Source organism: Colletotrichum costaricense (genome assembly GCF_030867565.1).
Source record: "Colletotrichum costaricense strain IMI 309622 chromosome Unknown Scaffold_1.1, whole genome shotgun sequence".
Classification (NCBI taxonomy): Eukaryota; Fungi; Ascomycota; class Sordariomycetes; order Glomerellales; family Glomerellaceae; genus Colletotrichum; species Colletotrichum costaricense.
Genome location: NW_026848230.1, coordinates 2,203,829 through 2,221,409, shown reverse-complemented (window position 1 = coordinate 2,221,409; position 17,581 = coordinate 2,203,829). Strand labels below are relative to the sequence as shown.

The 17,581-nt window shown below is 55.6% G+C and overlaps 6 protein-coding genes across 6 annotated transcripts; 3 read left to right on the top strand and 3 right to left on the bottom strand.

Annotated features, from left to right (window-relative positions):
- Positions 1–1,333: 1,333 nt before the first annotated feature.
- CCOS01_00790 (uncharacterized protein) lies at positions 1,334–1,691 on the top strand (the record flags this gene model as incomplete). The annotated part of the gene is made up of 2 exons (XM_060448987.1): positions 1,334–1,505; positions 1,561–1,691. 2 exons carry the CDS (start codon positions 1,334–1,336, stop codon positions 1,689–1,691), a joined length of 303 nt encoding a protein of 100 aa, XP_060320425.1.
- Positions 1,692–2,713: 1,022 nt separating this feature from the next.
- On the bottom strand, positions 2,714–4,534 carry CCOS01_00789 (uncharacterized protein; the record flags this gene model as incomplete). Its single annotated transcript, XM_060448986.1, has 1 exon — positions 2,714–4,534. The coding sequence occupies one exon, from the start codon at positions 4,532–4,534 to the stop codon at positions 2,714–2,716; it is 1,821 nt and encodes a 606-aa protein (XP_060320424.1).
- A 675-nt stretch (positions 4,535–5,209) lies between these two features.
- On the top strand, positions 5,210–6,085 carry CCOS01_00788 (syntaxin 6; the record flags this gene model as incomplete). Its single annotated transcript, XM_060448985.1, has 2 exons — positions 5,210–5,256; positions 5,356–6,085. The coding sequence occupies 2 exons, from the start codon at positions 5,210–5,212 to the stop codon at positions 6,083–6,085; spliced, it is 777 nt and encodes a 258-aa protein (XP_060320423.1).
- Positions 6,086–6,639: 554 nt separating this feature from the next.
- CCOS01_00787 (GLE1-like protein) lies at positions 6,640–8,309 on the bottom strand (the record flags this gene model as incomplete). The annotated part of the gene is made up of 2 exons (XM_060448984.1): positions 6,640–7,419; positions 7,470–8,309. 2 exons carry the CDS (start codon positions 8,307–8,309, stop codon positions 6,640–6,642), a joined length of 1,620 nt encoding a protein of 539 aa, XP_060320422.1.
- A 1,798-nt stretch (positions 8,310–10,107) lies between these two features.
- Positions 10,108–11,014, bottom strand: CCOS01_00786 (uncharacterized protein; the record flags this gene model as incomplete). Its single annotated transcript, XM_060448983.1, has 4 exons — positions 10,108–10,182; positions 10,238–10,305; positions 10,754–10,908; positions 10,986–11,014. Coding segments are annotated over 4 exons (327 nt in total), but the record flags the coding sequence as incomplete, so codon positions are not given.
- Positions 11,015–11,916: 902 nt separating this feature from the next.
- CCOS01_00785 (RNB domain-containing protein) lies at positions 11,917–16,228 on the top strand (the record flags this gene model as incomplete). Its single annotated transcript, XM_060448982.1, has 4 exons — positions 11,917–12,067; positions 12,212–14,739; positions 14,787–16,135; positions 16,189–16,228. The coding sequence occupies 4 exons, from the start codon at positions 11,917–11,919 to the stop codon at positions 16,226–16,228; spliced, it is 4,068 nt and encodes a 1,355-aa protein (XP_060320420.1).
- Positions 16,229–17,581: the final 1,353 nt, after the last annotated feature.

Genomic DNA, 17,581 nt, shown 5'->3' with positions numbered 1-17,581 from the left:
ACGGATTTGGGCTGAGCGAGGTGCGCCTCGTCCTCTGGCCTCCATCAATTTTAGCACGCTTGAATGATTAAAAGTGACAAACCCATATCCGCCGCACCCCAAGGTTGAAGGGGTCCATGGATATTGGCAGGTGAGACATCAGTGTCCTGAGTCTCGAGAGAGTGATTGACGAGATCTATTACTGTAATTTTGGTTGCCAGTAATCATCGAATCGATGTTACTATTACCAACTACTCCAATGTTACGATATGCTATCGTTATTCTATCTTCAGCTATGCTTCCTACACCTCGAGTCGCTATATCATAGGGCGTCCATCCCTCAATGTCCATACATAAGCTACCTTAGTGTCATATTCCAGCATCGTGAGCTGCTAGAGTAGTTAGGGCATGGCCGTGACCTGCTGTTACTTGGCAATTTTCAAATAACGTACCACAGTGAGATCAAGCGCATCTCTCAAGAGATGCATCCGGCGGGCTGATGGTAGCCACACTGAATGGTGTCTTAACAAGGAGTGGCTAAATATACCGCCTGAGGAAGTCGCACACGGAGTAAAGTCAACCTCGTTGGACAGGATCCGAAGAAGCATTGTTAGCCTGCCAACGTTTCGTGGGCGTCTTGTGAGCATGAGTACCTCTCTGTTGTATGTGCCTGTCGCTGCATATAGTGGCCGCTGACCATGTCCCATCAACCCCCTCACAAAGCTTGTAGAAAGGAGTGTACAACTACACTCTGCTTATATACCAGTTATAGTCTAGTAAAAGTCTTTCTGAGTTTCTGAGGCTAGCTGAACGCTTCAAGATCAGACCACATGGCAGCCACAGAACATGATCCAGACGGCCTCGCATCTGCTGACTGGTTTGGCCTGTTGCGTTCGATGACAACGTCTGAACGAATGCGGCCGCAATCCAGTTGTCGCTTAATACCTGTCAGTCGTGACAGTAGCTTGACGATCATCACAGATTGTTGACAGGCGCAAGAAGAAGTCACGCTAAAGAGCCGTGACTTGTTCAATGTTTGATGTAGAAGCTGAAAATAGTGGCTGGCTGATGTAAACTTTTCCGAGAACGGAGACTGGCTGCGTCAATTTTTCCACCCACGGACTGTGATGAGGGCTCACAAGTTTCGGTGTTATGCTCAATTGACATTTTGCCCACACGGTAGCAGGTTTTGGTAGCTCTGAAAGCCATACTCTGCTTTTTCATATCCTTTTGCGATACACATATATAAAATCCTCTCCGTTGTTTGCATTTTTCCAGATTCCTTGGCTCATTCAAAGTACAGTTTCGCAGCCCTCGCAATACGCATCCTCCTCCTACGACAAGCCTTACAAACATGACAAACACATACAACATTTCTGTTCTCAATAGGTCCGGGTCTGGATCGTCCGGATCTACTCAAGAATACACCATTAGCTACCCGGACGGAGCTTCAACTGGCACCAAGACGTTCAAAGTCGACGTCAATGATTCCAAGCTCAAAACTTTTGACCTTGCAGCTACCCAGGGTAAGCTCAGAAATGTGCTACTAGAGCGATATCGATCATCTGACATAATTCCCAGTTCCCTTCGAAATCAAGTTAAATCCAGGAGGTAACCCACATGCCGCTTTCACTCTTGGCGTGAATGGGGCTGGTAGAACAGCAAATGTAACATCTCAGGAGAATGGTACCTTCGCAGTTGCGATTGTGTGAATCCTACGAAGTTGGGTCAGAGCCAGGGCTGGAGGATGAGCTCGTTGGTCAAATTATGAGGAGGAACGTTAGCTTAGACATATGCATCCGTTACTGTCCTGGCGCAAATGGTAGCAGCGTGAACGAAGCCTGCGATAAGACCCCGGTGTCTGTATGGAAATATGTTGCGTGAGCGACGACGTAGAATAACGTATAAAAGCCAATGCATCTCGCATCACTCTCAAGCATAGGTCAAAGAAATATCAATATCCACGGGAAAGACTTGCGGCACGCTATGATAGTCCACATTCCTCAACCATCACATATGGCAACAGCTATGTATCTCTGGCCCATCCAGGGGTTCTTAGGTCTGTCTAGATGACTTGTCGTGAGGAATTTCTGCATGAATAACGCCTTACGAACAGAATGGCTGGGATTGTTGGCTCCGCTTGTTTTTCTTTTGCCTACGAGTGTGAGAGGACTTGTGCCCGTCAGTTGACTTGTCATTACCACACAACTGACGGAAGAGATGCATGACGTCGACTCTCTCGGGGGACAAAGCGACGCCCGCGAATTGTCCGCTTGCCGCAGTGACTGACTATACGGACGCGGCATGAGCCTTCTATTGTATATATCCTTGTCGGCGTCGGCCGTGTACCGAAGTCCAACGGATATATCTCCGAAAGCCGCTGAACAACGTGCTCGATGTCGTTGTGGTGCTGACTGTGTGGTACAGACCTGGGGATGGAGAAGAGGACTATGTCTTCTTGCTCTTTCCCCGTGGGCATACCAAGCTCCTGCCGAGACGGTAGTACGCGGCCATTGGTGGGTGACGTTGCTACATGCAGTTGACCCCGGGCGACTCCTTCGGTCCTGGTCGGCCACTTTCCAGCAGTCTTTGATGCTCTTGCTCAAAGCAATCCCCGCCGAGAATGTATGTCTCCATGAGAACCGGTCACGGAGGGCATTATAGCCAAACCCGGCACACGGTAGACCAAATTCCAGATAGATAAAACGAGCATCATCCCCTCGGTTTCTCCTGCTTATTTCTTGATACCCACTACCACCATATTCCTCGGGCTCTCCGCATATTCAAACACCGTCTCGACCCAGCAGTCCCGGACGAGGTCGTCGTGCTCCTTCAAAAACAGCCAGCGGTCCGTGACGATGAGGGACTCGACGACAGTGGCGCTGAAGGCCATGAGACTCCACACGGCCGCGACTTCCTTCTTGCGGGAGGCGTACTCCCTTTCGTACACCTCAATCTCCTCGTCCGTCATATTCGCCATCTTGTCGCGGATCACGTCGCTGTACTGGCTGTACTCGCGGTTCGTCGTCAACTTGGCTACGGCGCCGCGGACGTAGTCCTTGAGGGACTTGTAGCACGCTTTTCGGAGGGAGCCGATGATGACGGGGTTCGTGGAGGTGTTAAAGGGGGATTCCATCTCCTCTTCCGTCTGGTTTGAGGTTTCTTTGCCTTCCGCGCCGGTTTCGGCGGCAGCATCGCGGTGGTAGACCTTTGAAATGACACCGCGGTCGAGGAAAATCTTTTGCAGCACCGCGCGGAACAAATGACGCGTGAAGAAGTCGTCGCTCTCGGGCTGCGTCCAGTTCTGCGGCGCCTGACACGCCATCATCCTCGCCGTGATGTTCATCCGCACCCCGTGTCCCTTGTACCCGGAAAGCGTCTCACTCAGGGGGAAACCCTCCGGGTCCCGCCTCGCCGATTCGCGCACGACGCGGCCGTTGAGGGCCTGCAGGCTGGGGCGGGCGTACCCGGCCAGCTTGTAGGTCGGCGGGCCGAGCTTTTCCGTGAGCAGGTTGTAGCAGCAGCCCACGATGGCGACAGAGTGAATGGCCGGGTTCATGACAAGCGAGCGGATGCCGTAGTGAGAGAGGTTTCCGCACGAGTGGATCGAGACGGCCATCATTTTGAGGTCTTGGGATGATTCCTCCGGGAGTACCTCCTTTTCGATGCGCCCAATGACTTCGGTCAGGTCGCCGCTCTCGAGCCTGCCGACCACGTACGATACGGAGCCCTTCCCCAGCGCGCGGTTGTATCGCGGCTCAAGCTCCTTGATGGGCCTGAAATCAAAGTCCTCTGCTGCCGCTGCGGCGTCGGGCGAGGCTTTCGCGGGTGCCTTCTTGGCAACGTCGGTGCCGAGCCTGTCAGCCTGCATCTGCAGCCACAGCTTCTTGTTGCGCATGACGACCTCCTTGCTCGCCAAGCCGGAGAGCACGTCGAGCCCCTTTGCGCCGTCAATGTTGTGCTCGCGGCCCTCGACGGCGACGACGTGGCGGTTGTAAGGGGGCAGCGCGAGGGTACGGCCGAGGTAGTTTTGGCCGCTACCAAAATCCACGAAATGCGTCGTCTCCTTTCCCCAGCGTGAGGCGATTGAGCCGGCAAGAGAGTCGACGTAGCGCGCAAAATGGGCCACCTCGTGGACTTTCTTGGGCTTCATGCCGACGGCGACGGAGCGGGAGAGCTTTGGCGGGGGTTTACTCTCAGACGTGGTGGGGGAGAATGTCCTGCGAAGAGAGAGCTTGCGGATGCTGCGAATGTAGTTCAGGAAACTCTCTGGCGGGGCGACTGTCATGGCGTCTAATGGCAAGTTATCGAGGTCATCTCGCATGAGGAGGTCCAGGAGGGCGTCGGTGCCGTAGGAGAGAATGAAGGGTTGCCATTCCTGAGGAAGGATCTGGGAGAAGAGGCCCCTTTCGTTTGTGAAGAAGTCGAGGACGTGGACGCCACCGCAGAGGATTTGGAAGATGTCTGTGGTTGTGGCAAATTCGAGGAGCTCCTCGACGTAGGCTTCTGGCGAGGGGAATTCGTCTGAGCAGGGGAGGGGCTTTTCTGGTATCATCTTTTTTCTCAGTTTGAGGCGCTTTTAATGATGTGTTTCTTGTGTGCGCAGGTGACTCTTCCCTGGGTTGAGTGATTTATAAATATTCGATATATCAAAGAGCATGAGTAAGATTCAGTGAGTGGCTCAGTGAAAGATGGTGAGAGCTTCGTACGGGAGTGAGTGAGCATGTGGAGTTGTAAATGGCGGTTGTGAAAATCCCACTTACATTAAATTGGTCAATGGAGGGGAATTTTTCTCGGTGAATGAGGGGCACACCGAGAGGTCGAGCAGGGGTCTTCGGTGACGTGGAATGTCTCGGTGAGGAATGCTCAAACGTGCCGAAGAATCTCCGGAAGTATCCTTACACTTCCCCGAAGCTGCGACCACCAGTGACCTGCAAAAGTGGACACCTATGGAAGACGGGGACGGGAGGTAGCCGTGTCCGTAAAGGTAGCTCGCACCCACCCGACCCGGCCGGCCGCCAGACGCGCAAACGTCATCCCAGGCCGCGTTTACCTAACAGGGTACCTAGATTGACTACAGATCGCCAATTCCGCCTCGACGATAGGCATTCCCTCCTTCAATACCCTAGGACCAAGCTGCAACCTTTGGTTAGAAACCACATCCTTTGTGAAGAGATCCTAACCGCAAGCCAATGCGTCCGCGGATGCGCCTTTCCAACCCTTCGCCAGGATGATGTCCTCCGCCAACGAAGAGGATCCCTTCCTCCAAGTTCAACAGTACGCAATCGCATCCCCTTCGCATCCAACCACTTGGCACCATCCTTCCTCTAGCTATCACCTTTGAACCAAAATACTGACCAAGAACGCACAAAACAGAGACGTCCTCGCCCAGCTAGACTCAACCAGACCCCTATTCACATCCTACCTCCGCATCCGCTCCCTCTCAACCTCCCCAACCTCCCCCGAACTCGCCTCCGCCCGCGCCGACCTCGAATCCGCCCTCGCCTCCCTAGCCGAAGACCTTGCCGACCTCGTCGAGTCCGTCAAGGCCGTCGAATCCGACCCCACAGCCTTTGGCCTCTCCGGCCCAGAAATCACGCGGCGCAAGAGGCTAGTCCAAGATGTCGGCGGCGAAGTGGAAGACATGCGCGAGGAGCTCGCCAAAAAGCTCGGCGCAGCAACAGCGGCAGGAGGCAAGGGCAAATCCTCAGCCGCAAACTCGGACCTCCCCGATCCGAGCTCCTTCGCCATAGGCGACGGCCACCACGGAGACCACGACGACGACGACGACGACTACGCGGCCGAGTTCGAGCAGCAGCAGCAGCTCGAGATGATGCGCGAGCAGGACGGCCACCTGGACGGCGTGTTCCGCACCGTGGGCAACCTGCGGCGGCAGGCGGACGACATGGGCCGCGAGCTCGAGGAGCAGAGGGAGATGCTCGAGGTCGTGGACGGCGTCGCGGACCGCGTGGGCGGGCGGCTGCAGACGGGCGTGGCGAAGCTACAGTACGTGATGCGGCACAACGAGGACCGGCTGAGTAGCTGCTGCATCGCCGTGCTCATTTTTGTGCTGATCTTGTTGCTTATTTTGTTGTTGATTTTGTAAAAAAAAAAAAAGGGGGAGAGTATCATTGGCTTGCTGCCCGGCGAGACCGAAGTAATGATGGATGGCTGGAGGGATTTGGGAATCATTAGAAGACGACAAAAAAGGGAAGAGTGATGGCGAAATGCCGCTTCTCTTTGAAGTGAGGGTTTGGGAGTTTATGGAGCGTGTTTGGAACTATTGTCAATGAAGTTTTTTGTCTTTTACTACTTTGAGAGCCTTTCATCTGGGGGCTATGATAGATCTCAGTCATCCAACTCACGATACGCAATGTCTAGAGTACGTGTCTTTGTATCCTCCCTAGCAGACCGCCCCAACTTGCTTCAATGGATGAGCCAAACCAAAGCCCAGACCCCGTGCTCATCGCAAGTCATTGTGAAGTCTTGCTGTTTTGGTTCTTTTAGGTGTATAAGCACCCCCATGCCAGGATGTCCAGAAACGCCATAGTATGTGTACCCCCTTGAAAGCACTTCCCCAATATTGGCAACCCATGCCTCTCATGTATGTGTACAAAAGGTAATTCGTCTACCTTGGCTTTTGTTTCCTCCCCCCACCATCTATGCCACATCTAACCCAGAGTCTCGTCTCAAAACGTCGCCTAGGACCTGCAACGCCTGCGCGGCCGTGGCCCCCGGAGGGGCTCTCTTAGGAAACTCCACCAACGCCATCCTGAGGGCCGCGACGGCAGCATTGCCGTAAAAGTTGATGAAGCGCTGTTCGTGACCGTCAATCATGGACTTGAGCACCACGTACTGCGTGTTGGAGACGAGCTGCGGCGGCGAGTTGACAATCTGCGCCATGGCCTTCCAGTAGTTTGTCGGCGGGTAAGGGTTCGTCTTGGACGCCTTGCTGAAGTCCCGGAGCGCAATGGCCGCGAAGCCGGCGCCAAGACCCGTCATCCTGTCGTTGTGCGCCTGCTCGGGCACCCAGTTGCCGTTTTCCTTCTTCCAGCCAATGGCTCTGCGGCCGCCCTCCGTCTTATCGCTGCCTCTAGAGCCAAAAAGAACGGGGCAGGCCACGCGGAATTTGGCGATGAGGATGTCGATCATGGAGCCGCCGCGCCAGTGGTAGTCCTTGTTGGAGAAGATTTGCGCCGTTACGATGCCGACCGGCTCGGCCGACTTTGGGTTCGCGCCGCCTTCGTTGGAGAACTGCTGGATGATCGCCTTGGAGAGGATGTTGAGGAGGTATATGAACAGGGCCGGTAGCTGCGGTCCGTTGTTAACAGCGCCTTCGGCTGGCTCCCTGTTTTGCTGCACGTATATGCTTGCGTCGATTAGAGGTGACGGGACCTGGCCGCCGAGAGATTCGCGCAGTGCGGCATTGATCGTGGCAAGCTAAGACATCGTTAGCATTTGTCTTGTGACACCAACAAGACCAGACTTACGGGTTGCGCGTTTGCTCCTTTGCCAGCAGTCAGCTGCCCAATAGACTTCCTGATTTGTCTCCGCATTTCTCCCAACTTGCCCTTCAATGGATTCCCAGGCTGTTTCGACAGGGCTTCGACGTCCTTTCGCAGCTTCTTGAGAGCTTGGTGTATCTGGGTGTACCTGTCGACAGTCGGTTGAGCTGGCACTGGTGCAGGCGCGGCAGGCTGAAGAGCGGGCTTCGGGGCTGGAGGCGCTGCTGCGGGCTTCGTGAGGAAACCATTGGATTGGGTTGACGGCGTAGCAACGACCTGTGCGGGTGCTGGTGAAGGCGCTGCAGTAGGTGCCTTCGCGGCTGGGAGAGCTGATGTCGTAGCGGTTGTCGAGGGGGCTGGCTTTGGTGCGGCCGGCGGCACAGCAGCGGGCTCGGCTTTGGCCGCCGTTGTGCCATTGACCTGAGATTCTTGCGACTTCTTCGGCTCCGGCTTGGGCGGTTCAGGTACGGGTTCGGGAGGGAGTTGAGGAATCTGCTTGGCCTTGAGCTCTCTCAGCCTCTCTTGCTCGGCGCGCACTGCTGCTTCTGCCTTGAGGCGATTTTCTTCCTCTTTTTGTAGCTGTGCTATCCTCCTTTGCTCAGCTTCCAACCTTTGCTTTTCCTCCTGCAATTGGTGGACCTCATAGACCCTCAAAGCGGCGAGGCGAACACGCTCGTGCTCGAGCTGGGCAGCGGCGAGGGCATCGCGATGGCTCAGCTCTGAATTACGATTCTCGGAGAGAAAATCTGCTGTGAAGCCTCGTTCGGGGCTTGACTTGATGTTGCTATCGTGCTGGCTTCTCCGCGAAGGAGAAGAGTGCGCCATGGTTGGTCGCACAGTTGGCTACCAATGGTCTCGATGGTGTGGTCGTAGGTGGGAATTGAGACCAGGCCCTACGGCATCGGGCGGTGGGGTCAGGCGCGGGATGCAAAATTGCACCGACAACCGAGAGAAACAAAATCAACAAAACCCAAGGACCCAACACACCAACAAACGGCCGATCAGAAAGAGTGACGTCCGCGGGTGGGCGGTTGGATGGGGAAGGCAAGGCAAGGCTCGGGCGATTTCTGAGAGAGTCCAGACGAGGCTGTGCTTCTTGACGTCTTCGGGGCCGTTTGGGTCAAGTGGTGTCGTCAAGCGGACAAGGTATTGGTTGACGGTAGGTATGTCGTAGAAGGCGTAGGTACTGTCGAGTTCAGGTTGGGCGCGGCGTTGGTGTGGAGCAACAAAAAATAATACGATGTATCAGGCGCGCTTTGATGTGGGATAATGCTACCGTTCGCGGCGGCCTGGGGCTCTTTGAGGTGAATTGGGGAGGGGGGGGGCCTGTTGCTGAGCTGTGGGAAAAGGCGACGACCCTTGTTGCGCTGTCGGCCTGGACCTGTGTTGCTGCTTGCAGCTCTACCCTTTTTGCTCCATGGGGTGGGTGAGCAGACGAGCAGACCAAAGTGATGGAGCAGAGCAGTCAGCAGCAGAGCAGCCAAAGAAGCAGCAATTGACCAGACCTCAGGAAAAACGAAGAAGAGACGTCGCCGTGGTAGCGACCCAGGTGGGCCCAGTAGGAGCTAGATGGACGAATGATAGCTCTGAATCTTGGCAGAATGGAGCATAGCGTCCCCGCTGTTTGGTCGGACCGCAAAGTGGGGCATTAGCCCGAACTCGGGCAGTCACATTTATTGCCGGGCGGTCAAGAACTGAGTACGAACTTCCTCGGTCTCTGCATCGTTATCCGTACCAAAAGTGCATTCATACTTTACGGAGTGTCTAGGTCAATGAACAAAAGTGAATATTCCTGTCATGTCGTTGAAATTTTGCAATTGGAATCGGACCCGGCCCCAATTTCCAACTGGGGAGTCGGCTCAAGTCTGGATCTGGCCCGTCTCGCCTTGACTTTCCCTCTCGGTTTTGCTGGCCTGACAAATGAAAATCGGCAACAGCCAACACGACCGTAGACTGGACGGAGCGTCCGAGAGCTGGGCATGACGGGGAAGAGAATCTTCAACCTAGTATTCGTACCGATACCTGCTCAGATAGAGTGTGTGATGCCATTGAGGAGAAATCTTGTCAGGGAGGTACGTAGTAAACTCCACCGTTGCACTGGGGGGAATACCTGGGTATGTCAATCACAGCTCTGATGAATGATGACTGAGGGATGCTGCCATGCTGCCATTGCCCGGAGCTTCCTGGTCCTCATGGCTGGGGGACCGACCAGAGCAACGCAACGCAACGCAACGCAACGACAGGAGAGCTTGCTGCAGCCTGCAAGCCTCGCTCAGGTATCCGTACGGTACGGTACGGCGTAGGGGTTCTGTTGATGTGTGGTGTCCAACGATGCGGTATCCATCCGGAAACACTGGCGTATTCCTGTTCCCCCCTTGACTTGAGCCCTGCATTTGGCTTGCCCACCGCGCAGCACCCCCGTAGACGCCAATGTACCTAGTAAGTAGCCGCCGCTCGCCGGCCGCTGACCATCCTGTTGCCCCGAGGTACGAAGCCAAGGTTCCTGACTTGCTGGCCCTAAGTATTTCGTTTGTGCTGCTAGCAGCTTTATGCGTACATAAGGGAAGGTCATGTAGGTAGTCATGCTGTTGACTGTGTCAGTAGTCAGTGCCAGTGTGCGAGACTAAAGGGCCGCAGGAGACGGAACTTGGCGGGCGTTCCAGTCCCAGTTCCAGCCCAGCCCTCGAGAGACTCGAGACTACGCAGTAGAGACTGAGAGTCAACCCCCCTCGGCTCGCTCCTTGCCCACCTACGTAAGGTGTCTGGGACGACGACTGTGGTGCGGGTGAGATGGGCGACAGGTCAAAGTCAGGGTGGTGCACTACGGCAAGGTACTGATCAACAAAGTATCCGAGCGGCTAACCTGTTACCTGTCCTCGAACCCGGAAGCCCTGACCTGGTTCTGGCTCTGTCTCTGGACCTGGCGTGCAGCGTAGGTGCGGCGTGGACTCTCCCCACCCGCGTCGAGACCTGACTGACTGGAGACGTCTGACTGAGTCTTGTTACCTTGGGTAGGTATGTACTCTCGTACAGAGTATCCGCCACAAGGTACAAAGCACTCGACCCCAAGTCAGGCTCGTTCGGGGGCACGGGGGACAGGTACTTCCTTGCTTACCTATCCGCCCCTAGAGTGCCATGTTTGGGGACAAGCCGTCAGCCATGTACCTCTAGCTTGGGGTAAGGTACCTACGGATACCTGGCCTGGATTTTGTCGTTACCTCGACTTTTGGAGGCATTTCCAAGCTGGGCTGGTTGGGATAGCTACATACGAGACCCTTGGATGGGATTGCGAAAAGAGCTCGAGGTGCGAATGATGCATTTCGGATCCAGTTGTGAAGGAAGGGATGTTTTAGCAGAAACACATGTAGAGTCCAGCACGAGTGCACAAGCTTCTGCTGCAGACAAGATCAAACCAAGCAGCAGCCTGTACCACCATCGTCATCATCATAATCGCCGCGTCTCCCGCCTGACTACGTAAGGTAAGATACTTGGACTACCTACCTCGCCTGGGTACGACCTGTCTGTCTCCCTACAGGGCCGCCATGTGTGCTATTGCCTTCTGGTAAATCACTAGCGCACCATGTACCTTGTCGTCTACCAGCGGCTCAGCTTCCAGTGCCAGTTGTGCTCCTGGGAGGTGTGCTTCGTACCCAATGGTGGGAAGGCATTCGTATGGTGAGGTAAGGTAGGTAGGTACTTTTATACTTACCTTAGCTACGGGACTGGCCCGGTGTCTTGAGTCTTCCCACCAGGCGGGCCGGCTCTTGCTGCAACTGCCTGTCCCTCCTCCACCGGGGCGGGTGCTACTGCTGTCCTTGCTCCTCCTCCTCGCTCGCTCTCTCTCCTCAGGTCTGCTCCCCCCCCTCCCCACTCCACACCCCCCCGACCCGACTCGCCTTTCGCAACAAACCCCCCGTCAGTCTCTCCCAGAGAGGACATTCCCATCCTGCCTCATCTTCTTCTTCACGTCTTGTCTGCCTCATCCTTTTTTTCCCACCTCAACCATCACTTCGCACACTCCTTGCGAGCTCCTTTCCCTTCCACCTCGCTCCGTCTCGCCAGACATCCAATCCTCTCCTCCCAATCACTCCCCAATCCATTCCATTTTCAATCCCTCATCGATCGATCAGACAAACAAGAACTACCTTCCTTGAACCAGAAGCAACCACGTCCACAAATCCAAAAGACCAACCAAGAGCCCAAAACCACATCCATCCCAGTTCTCCACTGTCTTTAGTCCGCAAACTACATACGTCAATACCTTACGTGCCACATCATCCCACAAAGCTTCATCGACGCCTACGCCGACCACTCGGTATCCGACGCTATCAATCCTACCCCCATCCGTCCTTTATACCAACGACGCACTTGACGTGCATTACAAGATACAAAAAAACAAGAAGCCAATCTTTCATCTGCGTGACTGCCCATCATGGAGCAGCAGCAGCAACAACAGCAGCAGCAGCCGCCGCAGCAGCCAACCGGCGGCGTCCCAGGCCCAACCGGCCGACGGCTTCACATTGCGCACAGGAGAAGCCCTTCCGAGCTGACTCCGTTGATGAGCATGTTTGCCAACCCGGGTAGTACGTTGATTCGCATCTTCTTCCATCATTTCTCCCATCTTCACACATGATCTTGCGGCTCCTGCGCGATGCCCCCGACCCCGCGTCATCCGTTTCATCATACCAAATTGAACATCGATGCTGACAATGAGTCTTGCTTTGCAGTGGAACAGCTAGCTATTCAGCAGCAGATTGAGCTTTTGCAGCAACAGCAGCAACAGATCCAAGCTACGCAGCAACAATACATGAACATGGGAATGATGCCCCCCACCCAACAGCTCGGTCCAGGCGGTGCTTTCAATCCCCTGCAGCCCGGCATGGCTCCCCAGGGCGCCTTCCAGTTCCCCCAGCAGATTCCGCAGCAGAATGTCTCCATGGGCGGTCCTCCGACCCAGCCAATGTCACATCGCCGTAATCAGTCGGCACTCCCCAACATGGGAATGGGTCCTCCTCCCGCCCCCTCCTCTGGTGCATCCGGCACGAACTTCAATGATGCCTCCGGCGCCGGTCCCGGCAGGGAAAACTCCGGTGGCCGTGGCGGTCGTGGTGGTGGTGCCGGCGGCGGTGGACACCAGCGACGTCACTCTTTGGCGCTTGCCGACGCGAAGAAGGCGGCAGAAATCGCACAGCAGAAGCGCACGACATCCGGCTTCTCCTTCCCAATGTCCCCCTCCACTGAGGCCAGCGCAGAGGGTGGTTCCGCCCCCGCCCCCGCTCCGACTCAACCCGAGGCTCCGATTGCTCAGGGCACCAGTGCCGGCCGTGGGCGCGGTGGCCATGGTCGCAGCCAGAGTATGGCTGTGAACGGTCGCGGCGGCGCCGCTGGTCGCGGTGGCTTCTCTGGTGATGCTAGCCAGAACGACTTTGGTCGTCGCGGCAGCCAGACTGGCGGAGGTGGTCACGCCAGAACCGGCTCTCGCAACTTTGACGGAAACTGGCGCAACCAGGGTGCTAACCAGGGCCAGGAGCAGGGCGGCTTCCAGCCGGGCCACCGCACTCGTGGTTCTGTAAACCAGTCCATCTCCAACATCGGCGCATTCCAATACCCCGGTCAGCCTCAGCTTATGCAGATGCCTGGCAACATGCTCCCCATGGGCATGTACCCGGGCCAGCAACTGAACCCCATGCAGATCCAGCAACTTCAGGCCCTTCAGGCTGCCCAGATGGGCGGTCAGCAATTCGTTGGCCTTCAGGGCGGCCAGCATGGTGGCCAGCTTGGTGGAAACCAGCAGCAGCAACAGCAGAGGAAGACTCTTTTCACTCCTTACCTCCCCCAAGCCACCCTCCCGGCTCTTCTTGGCGATGGGCAGCTCGTGTCTGGTATTCTTCGCGTGAACAAGAAGAACCGCAGCGATGCCTACGTTTCCACTCAGGACGGCCTGCTTGATGCTGATATCTTTATTTGCGGTAGCAAGGATCGCAACCGTGCCCTCGAGGGTGACTTGGTTGCCGTTGAGCTTCTAGATGTTGATGAAGTTTGGTCCCAGAAGCGTGAGAAGGAAGAGAAGAAGAAGCGCAAGGACATCACCGACACCCGTTCTGGATCCACCAACGGCCAGAACCAGTCATCCGGGAACAACGATGACAACACGCAGCAGGAGGGCGGCATTCGTCGTCGCGGCAGTCTGCGCCAGCGCCCCACTCAGAAGAAGAACGACGATGTCGAGGTTGAGGGTCAAAGCCTGCTTCTCGTCGAGGAGGAGGAAATCAACGATGAGGCCAAGCCCCTGTACGCAGGTCACATTGTGGCTGTCGTTGAACGTGTAGCTGGTCAAATGTTCTCGGGCAACCTCGGTCTGCTCCGTCCCAGCAGCCAGGCTACGAAGGAGAAGCAGGAAGCGGAGAGAGCCGCCAGAGATGGAGGCAACAACCGCCACCACGACAACCGTTCGCAGGAGAAGCCCAAAATTGTTTGGTTCAAGCCAACCGACAAGCGCGTGCCGCTCATTGCCATTCCGACTGAGCAGGCGCCGCGCGATTTCGTCGAGAAGCACCAGGATTACGCTGATCGCATCTTTGTTGCCTGCATTAAGCGTTGGCCGATCACCTCTCTGCATCCCTTCGGCACCCTTGTCGAGCAGTTGGGCCGCATGGGCGACCTTAAGGTGGAGACCGACGCTCTGCTGCGCGACAACAACTTTTCTTCCGATGAGTTCTCCGAGGCTGTGCTGCGCAGCGTCGGCCTTCAGGACTGGTCTCTCGCTAAGGAAGAGGAGGCTGCCTTGGCTGCTCGCCGGGACTTCCGTGATGAGAAGGTTGTTACGCTCGACCTCAACGGTTCTCCCGAGCTTGCCAATGCCATCCACATCAAGACTCAGCCTGATGGCAAGATTGACATTGGTATTCACATTCCTGATGTTACTCACTTCGTCAAGCCCAACTCGCTTGTCGACCGAGAAGCCAAGAAGCGCGGCACCGCCGTTCACTTGGTCAACCGCACATGCGCACTCCTTCCTCCCAAGATTGGTGGAGAGGTATGCTCTTTGGCTCCTGGTGAAGAGCGTCTGGCTGTCAGTGTTCTCTTCCGTGTTAACCCTCACAACGGCTCTGTTGCCGAGGGAGACACTTGGATCGGCAAGAGTATCATCAAGAGCACTGCCAAGATCACTATTGAGGAGATCGACTCGGCTCTGAACGGTCAGGCCGATTGGAAGCACGAGTCTCTTCAACTGAAGGATGTCCAGATCCTTAACGTAAGTTCCACTGAAACTTGCATCTGAGCTGCACTGACATTATCTAGGCTGTCGCTCAAAAGTTCACCGAGGCCCGTCTTGGTGCTGGCGGTGAGCCTATCGCGCCCCTCAGGCTTCTGCAGCAACTCGATGATGAGAACATTCCCATCAAGCACAACATCTTCGATTCTACCCCTGCCACTGAGCTCGTCGAGGAGCTCATGCACAAGGCCAACACTTACGTTGCCCAGCGTCTCGCCCAGGCTCTGCCTGAGAAGGCTCTTCTGCGCCGACAGGGCCCCCCCAATGCTCGTCGCCTTCAGACCTTCGCCGATCGCATGAACGCCCTTGGCTACGAGGTTGAGACTTCTGGCAGCGGAAGCATGCACAACAGCCTTTTCAAGGTTGACGACGCCGATATCCGCAAGGGAATGGAGACGCTTGTCCTCAAGTCTATGCAACGTGCCAAGTACTTCATTGCCGGCAAGACTGCTAAGCAGTTGTGGCCTCACTATGCCCTCAACTTGCCTCTTTACACTCATTTCACTAGCCCCACGCGGCGCTACGCCGACATCATCGTCCACCGTCAGCTCGAGTCTATTCTCTCCGAGGGTAAAATTGAGTACACGGAGGAATTGGAGAGCCTTGTCAAGACCATTGAGTCTTGCAACACCAAGAAGGACTCCGCACAGAATGCCCAGGAGCAGAGCATTCACATTGAGTCCTGCCGTGAGATGGACAAGAAGCGCCAGCAGGTCAACGGCGATCTCATCACGGAGGGTATCGTCCTCTGCGTGTACGAGTCGGCCTTTGACGTTCTCATTCCCGAGTGGGGCTTTGAGAAGCGGGTGCACTGCGACCAGTTGCCTCTCAAGAAGGCCGAATTCAGAAAGGAGAAGAGAGTCCTTGAGCTCTACTGGGAGAAGGGCGTGCCCAGCTCCGCCTACGTACCGGAGGACGAGCGTCCCAAGGCTGCTGCGTCTGTAAGAAACGCCAACGCTGCTGCTGCTGCTCGCCAAGCGGAAGCTGCAGAGCGTGCCAAGAAGGAGAGGGAGGAGGCTGCACGCAAGCAGACCGAGACGGGCACCATCTCTACTGACGACGTCGATGCCCTTTTCGACGACGATGACGACAATGCGTCGGACGTTACTGAGGCCATGGCTGGAGCTTCGTTGGCCGAGAGACCCACACAGAGCGTCCCCGGCTCCCCAACCCGATCCGATGCCAAGCCCTTGCAACGCACCAGGTCCGACTCCAAGGTTCCCGCACCTGAGGCCCCCGAGGCCCGCCTGTCGAACAAGGAGAAGTACCTCAAGCTTTTCAAGCTGCGTGAGGAGGGAGGAGAGTACATTCAGGACGTCACGGAGATGAGCAGGGTTCCTGTGATTCTCAAGACGGATCTGTCCAAGAGCCCACCGTAAGTTTACAACTATCTATCAAAGTCTGGAGACGTGTGCTAATTCGAAGTAGCTGCTTGACCATTCGGTCTTTGAACCCCTATGCTCTGTAAAAAGGAGTTGTCTTGACATTACCTGTCCCGTGTGGGGACACGGTGTGATGATCGTTTCCCAGAGATTGGCGGGCACATTATGCCTCGTCATCGACTAAGATGCATCATGAGTGGTGTAGAAAAAGTTTGGGTGAGAAGAGGGATGATACATTGCGATTGGGAAGGGAGTAATAGCCAGTATATCTTCGTCCCTGGATGAGTCATATAGCACAATAGGCCTGAAGTCTGAAGTCGAGAGGAGGGCGGTGGATGAAATAGTAGAGATAGCGCCCATGAGTTAGTCAAAATGGTACCACCAATTGCACACACTGTAACGCGCAACCAGTGTCTTGAAAACTGAAGGATCGCCCAGATACTTTCGAAAGCTGCGAGTGGTCAGCCAGGCATGTGGAGAGGCATGGCGTCTGCAGATTGCGAGATTATACGTCTTCCACGCGGAGTGAGCAGGGCTACCCTTGCGCCGCGTTGCAGAGTCAGCGGGTTGGACTCCTGTGGTGCGTGGGTTCCAGGGGGAGGAACTTCGGTAGAGTTTCAGCTGCGGTGGTTGACAAGAGAGCCGGTTTGGAAAATTGACGTGATGACTTTATGCCGGTGATCGGGGGTGTGTGGGGACGACAACACCTTGCACAAAGGAAGACGTGGGATGGGCTTTGGTGGTGGACCGGAGACACGGGATCGTGAGGCGCTGAATGGGCTCGGGAATAGGGAAAAATCCAATGCGACCCTCTGGAGGAGTTGAGGAGGCCGCCGTTCGGACAGTGGGTATTTCAACATCTCCATGTCCAAAGCTTGAGCAATTACTTGGCTGCACATTCATGTTTATTTCCTCATAGGTACGATTTACAGCACTAGCGCAAACGCGAATACGATGCTATTCGCAGGTGTATCGAATCTCTCGACGAGATTCCGCAGCGCGACGCTGCAGTTGCGCTGCATCCGTCGCCACAGACGGGCTGTCAGAGGGCGGCACAACAAGTCCCATCGCAATCGTGGACTTCTTGGCACGGAGAAACTTCCCGTCTTCACAGGGACCTGACCTTTTGTGACCATGAAAAAGGATTCGTACGAGGTTGCATGAGTAGGGAAAACTTGGGCAAGGTTTCTAATTCGACCGTACGGCGCAAGTTTGTGGGAGCAAAGGGTGAAATGGAAGCATTATAACCCCGATGACGAGGGAACCCCTGGCCCTTTACGTGTTAAACTCCTGGTTATGGTTGTATTCCTGACCCCCTCTCCGAGTTCCACGACGGGGGATCTGCAACGAGTCCAAAGTTCAGATTACCTGATGTCCTGTGAGATCTGCGCGGCGATCGCCAGGGGCGCGATGGGGGGGAGGAGAGGGACGGAAGACTA